Source organism: Pelophylax lessonae, assembly GCF_965119305.1.
Source record: "Pelophylax lessonae genome assembly, chromosome: 1".
In the NCBI taxonomy this organism is placed as follows: Eukaryota; Metazoa; Chordata; class Amphibia; order Anura; family Ranidae; genus Pelophylax; species Pelophylax lessonae.
The window spans coordinates 435,805,966-435,811,669 of record NC_138768.1 but is presented as its reverse complement, the minus strand read 5'-3'; the positions used below and the strand labels follow the sequence as shown (position 1 = coordinate 435,811,669).

Genomic DNA, 5,704 nt, shown 5'->3' with positions numbered 1-5,704 from the left:
CCTCAAAGTCACGCAATATTTTACAGCGTTTTTTTGCCGCAAAGCAATGCCTATTTTTCTGTTTGCGCCCCCCCCAAAAAAATGTGGGCACAAGCCGCCACTGCTCCAAATGTACCTTTGCTCATTCCGGCCAAAAAGTTCAATTTTAACCTCATCGGTCCACAGAACTTGTTTCCAAAATGCATCTGGCTTGTCTATATGTTCATTTGCAAAGTTCTGATTTTTGTGGTGAGGACATAGAAGAGGTTTTCTTCTGATGACTCTTCCATGAAGACCATATTTGTACAAGTATCTCTTTATAGTGGAATAGTGTACCACAACTTCAGTATCTGCCAGATCTTTCTGGAGGGATCGTGCAGTCAAACGTGGGTTTTGAATTGTTTTTCTCACAATCCTGCGAACTGTTCTGTCTGATATTTTTCTTGGTCTTCCAGATCTTGCTTTAACTTCCACTGTTCCTGATGTCTGCCATTTCTTAATTACATTCCAAACAGAGGATATTGACATCTGAAAATGCTTTGCTATCTTCTTATAGCCTTCTCCAGCTTTGTGAGCGTCAACTATTTTCAGTTTCAGTTTTCTAGGCAACTGCTTAGAAGATCCCATGGTGCTGATTGTTGGTACAAGGTCAGATGAGTCTGGGCATTTAAAACCTTTGAGATTGACATCACCTGGTCTTCCCAGACGATGATTGAGAACAATCAATGACACTGGCAGGTCTCAGCCTTGCAAAGGGGGCAGTGCATGCCCAAACTTTTGCAGACGCCATTTTTTTGTTTTCTGTAATTTTGAAAGTGTAAATGATGGAAATAAAATCTAACTTTTGTTGACATATTATAAGAATATCTAATCTGTAATTTGATGCCTTTTGGAGATTTTTCCATCTTTCCTTGGCTTCTTTATGCACATTAATACAAATTTTTACCTGGGGTGCCCAAACTTTCGATCCCCACTGTACGTACGTCTTTTGATGGAAATGAAAATCATCAGCCTACGGAGGGCTGAATTCAAAGACACCCCAGAAATCAAAGTGACAAAATGATGCAGCAGGCTAGTCCATTTTTCTGAAATTTCATTGTAGCAACTTCTTTTGAGATGACCCCAGATCTGGACCAGGGCATCACTGAGCTCCTACACAGACTGGGGTGCAACCTGGTGGCTTTAGATGGACCGAAACATAAATGTCCCAGAGGTGGTTATATTGGATTTAGGTCAGGCGACCGTGGGAGCCGTTCAATGGTATCAATTCCTTCATGCTCCAGGAACTGGCTGCATAATCTTGCCACATAAGGCCAGCATGGTCATGCACCAGGAGGAACCTAAGTCCATTGCACCAGCATTGGGTTTGACAATGGGACCAAGGATTTCAACCCTAATGGCAGTGAGGGTGCCATTGTCTAGCCTGTAGAGGTCTGTTCGTTCCTCTATGGATATGCCTCCAAAGACCATCACTGACCCACCACCAAACCAGCCGTGCTGAACCAATGGCAGCAGAACGTTCTCCACGGCTTCACTTGACCCTTTCACGTCTGTCACATGTGCTCAGGGTGAACCTGCTCTCATCTGTGAAAAGCACAGGGTGCCAGTGGCAGACTTGCCAATTCTAGTGTTCAATGGCAAATGCCAATTGAGCTCCACAGTGCCAGGCAGTGAGCACAGGGCCCACTAGAGGACATTGGGCCCTCAGGCCACCCTTTATGATGTCTGTTTCTGATTGCTTGGTCAGAGACATTCACACCAGTGCCTTGCTGGATGTCATTTTGTAGGGCTCTAGCAGTGCTCATCCTGTTCTTCCTTGCAGAAAGGAGCAGATACTGGTCCTGCTGATAGTTTAAGGACCTTCTACAGCCCCGCCCAGCTCTCCTAGAGTAACTGCCCGTCTCCTGGAATCTCCTCCATGCTCCTGAGACTGCTGAGAGAGACTGCAAACCTTCTGGCAATGGTACGTATCGATGTGCCATCTTGGAGGAGTTGGACTGCCTGTGTAACCTCTATAGGGTCCAGGTATCGCCTCATGTTCTCAGTAGTGACACTGACCCTAGCCAAATGCAAAACTAGTGAAAAACAGTCAGAAAAATTAGTAGGGGAAAAACAATTCAGTGGCCTCCACCTGTAAAACAAATCCTGTTTTGGAGGTTGTCTCATTGTTACCCAGCTAGTGCACCTGTTAAGTTCACCAAAGCAGCTGAAACTGATTAACAGCCCCCTCTGCTACTCAAGTGACCAGATCAATATCCCTGGAGTTTAATTGACTTGATGCTGTACTCTGATTTAAAAAGTATTCCTTTTTTTTTTGAGGTGTGTGTGTGTGTATATGCATATATAACGTGTGTGGTGTGTATGTATGTATGTATGTGTGTGTGTGTGTGTGTAGTGAGAATATATATATATATATATATATATATATATATATATATATATATATATATATATATACACATATATATATATATATATATATATACATACATACAGTGAAATACACCCCTCACATTGTTGTGAATATATATTTTTTTTATATCTTGTCATGCGACAGCACTGAAGAAATTACACTTTGTTACAATGTAAAGTAGTGAGTGTACAGCTTGTAGAACCATGTAAATTTGCTGTCCCCTCAAAATAACTCTACACACAGCCATTAATGTCTAAACCTCTGGCACCACTCAGGTGAGTAAATCCCTAAGTGAAAATTTCCAAATTGGGCCCAATTAGCCATTTTCCCTTTCTGGAGTCATGTGATTCGTTAGTGTTTCAAAGTCTCAGGTGTGAATGGGGAGCAGGTGTGTTAAATTTTGTGTTATCGCTTGTCGAGATGCCAAGTTCAACATGGCATCTCATGGCAAAGAACTCTGAGGATCTGAAAAAAATAATTATCTCTATATAAAGATGGCCTAAGCTATAAGCAGATTGCCAAGATCCTAAAACTGAGCTGCAGCACGGTGGCCAAGGCCATACAGCAGTTTAACAGGACAGGTTCCACAGGGCTCGCCGTGGTCGACCAAAGAAGTTGAGTGCACGTGCTCAGCACCATATCCAGAGGTTTTCTTTGGGAAATAGATGTACGAGTGCTGCCAGCATTGCTGCAGAGGTTGAAGGGGTGGGGGGGGGGGGGGGGCAGCCTGTCAGTGCTCAGATCATACACTGCATCAAATTGGTCTGCATGGCTGTCGTCCCAGAAGGAAGCCTCTTCTAAAGATGATGCACAGGAAAGCCTGCAAACAGTTTGCAGAAGACAAGACTAAGGACATGGATTACTGGAACTATGACTTGTGGTCTTATGAGACCAAAATAAACTTCTTTGGTTCAGATGGTGTCAAGCATGTGTGGCAGCAACCAGGTGAGGAGTACAAAGACAAGTGTGTCTTGCCTACAGTCAAGCATGGTGGTGGGAGTGTCATGGTCTGGGGCTGGATGAGTGTTGCCGTCACTGGGGAGCTACAGTTTTTTGAGGGAACCATGAATGCCAACATATACTGTGACATACTGCGCAGAGCATGATCCCCCTCCCTTTGGAGACTTCCAAGACGACCACTGCCTTGCTAAAGAAGCTGAGGGTAAAGGTGAGGGACTGGCCAATCATGTGTCCAGACCTAAATCATATTGAGCATCTGTTGGGCATCCTTAAACAGATGGTGGAGGAGCGCAAGGTCTCCAACATCCACCAGCTCCGTGATGTCGTCGTGGAGGAGTGGAAGAGGACTCCAGTGACAATGAAGTGCTGTTGAACTCCATGCCCAAGAGGGTTAAGGCAGTGCTGGAAAATAATGGTGCCCACACAAAATATTGATACTTTGGGCCAAATTTGGACTTTTCACTTGGGGGTGTTCTCACTTTTGTTGCTAGAGATTTAGACATTAATGGCTGTGTTGAGTTATTTTGAGGGGACAGCAAATTTAAACTGTTATACAAGCTGGACACTCACTACTTTACATTGTAGCAAAGTGTCATTTCTTCAGTGTTGTCACTGAAAAGATATAAAATATTTTCAGAAATGTGAGGGGTGTACTCACCTTTGTAAGATATTGTATATGTGTATGTATAATATATTATATGTGTGTGTCAGTGTCAGAAAACTGGCTTTGATAAATTTAAACTGCAGGATGTCTTAGTAATGCCCCATACACACATGCAGATTATCTGAAGACTTTTGTCTGTAGACTTACCAAAACCATATAATATGAGGTCAAACCTAAACACTTTCAATTTGTATGCAATCCGGCAGGCCCTTGCACTACATAGAAAAGGTAAGTCTGCAGACAAAAGTCTGCAGATAATCTGCACGTGTGTACGGGGCATAAGAGGTGAAATCAAAACTAAAAAGTAAGCTAATTGCACTTCTTTTCATTTTCATTTTTCCTGGATGTAACTCGCTGATTTCAGGGTGGTAATAAGCAGATTCTGTGTTGGAAATTGTAAATCTAAATTCTAAGGTATGCCTGCCTTTACTGACTTTATACAGATCTAGCCCAACAAGCTGGATGGATGTTCCTGAAAAAAAACATCTCCTATTCAGTCTGTTGCATTGCAGTAATGCATGAAACAGAGCTGTTGCATCAGAAAGAATGCTGCAGGCCTGTTAAATGCACATTTGGTCAAATGAGTATTAACACACATGTGGTAATACACAACAGATCTTAGGCCCGATGAGTTTGTGTTGAGGTTTACATGATTTATTTAGGCTAAGTTCACATATAAGCGTTTTGGGGCGTTTTTTCATTTCAATGGCCCCTGTTCACATCTGAGCGTTTTGACGTTTTAAGCAAAACGCCCAATGCTGAAAGTACATGAGCTTCTTTTTGGGCAGATTACAAGCGTTTTTATTTTTTTCCATTGGTCACTTGTCAACCTAAAAATGCGTGCACAAAAACGCCTGGAAAAATGACTAGAAAACGCCTGTAAATAGCAACGCCAAAATGTGAACGTAGCCTTAGTGTATTTAAAAGGCTTACAGCGTTCACTGTGTTTTCTAATACAGCAATTTAGTAATGAGTATAACAGAGAAAGTGTGTGATTTTTCTTTTTTTTCTTTTTTTTTCCTATCATCAACTTCTCTTCTGATCCTAGCATATGTTTTGTTTAACAGGATAATTGAAATAGCTAGAGCAATGCGGCTGAAGATCAGTAAAAGAAATGCGTCCTCTCATTTATCTTTCGAGGAAAGTCACAAGATTGCCACCCTGGAGCTCCCGCTGATTGTTTACAAACCAGCAGGTGGAATAAAGAAAAAAAGGAAGATGTAGGGGAACTGGGCTAGCCCGTTGAACTATCAGATACTTTGTTATTGGTGCACAGATGTTCCATCGTTTAATTTATCTTTTTTTGCATACCTGAAGTTATTTGTATAAACAGAACCGTTGTCATTTGCAGTGTTCCTGTTTTTTTTTTTTTTTTTTTTGTATACCAACTGAAATAAAAATTAAATGAAATGTATTTAACCACTTCTGGACCGGGAGATGTTCCCTCTTAATGGCCAGGCCATATTTTTCAATTCGGCACTACGTTACTTTAAATGACAATTGCGTGGTCATGCAATGCTGTACTTAAATAAAATCGATGTCCTTATTTTTCCCACAAATAGAGCTTTCTTTTTGGTGGTATTTGATCACCTGTGCACTTTTTTATTTTTTGCGCTATAAACAAAAAAGAGCGACAATTCTGAAAAAAAAAAAAAAAAAAAACAATATTTTTCATATTCTGCTATGTA

At 41.5% G+C, this 5,704-nt stretch overlaps 1 protein-coding gene across 1 annotated transcript in view; it reads left to right on the top strand.

The window, feature by feature from the left end:
* Window positions 1-5,249, top strand: part of POLR1E (RNA polymerase I subunit E) — an 88,460-nt gene extending 83,211 nt beyond the window's left edge. Inside the window, exon 12 of the mRNA XM_082265268.1 lies at window positions 5,084-5,249. Within this exon, the coding sequence (XP_082121394.1) occupies window positions 5,084-5,240 (157 nt within the window). The 3' untranslated portion in view covers window positions 5,241-5,249. The remainder of the gene's footprint in view (window positions 1-5,083) is intronic.
* The last annotated feature ends 455 nt before the right edge of the window (window positions 5,250-5,704 follow it).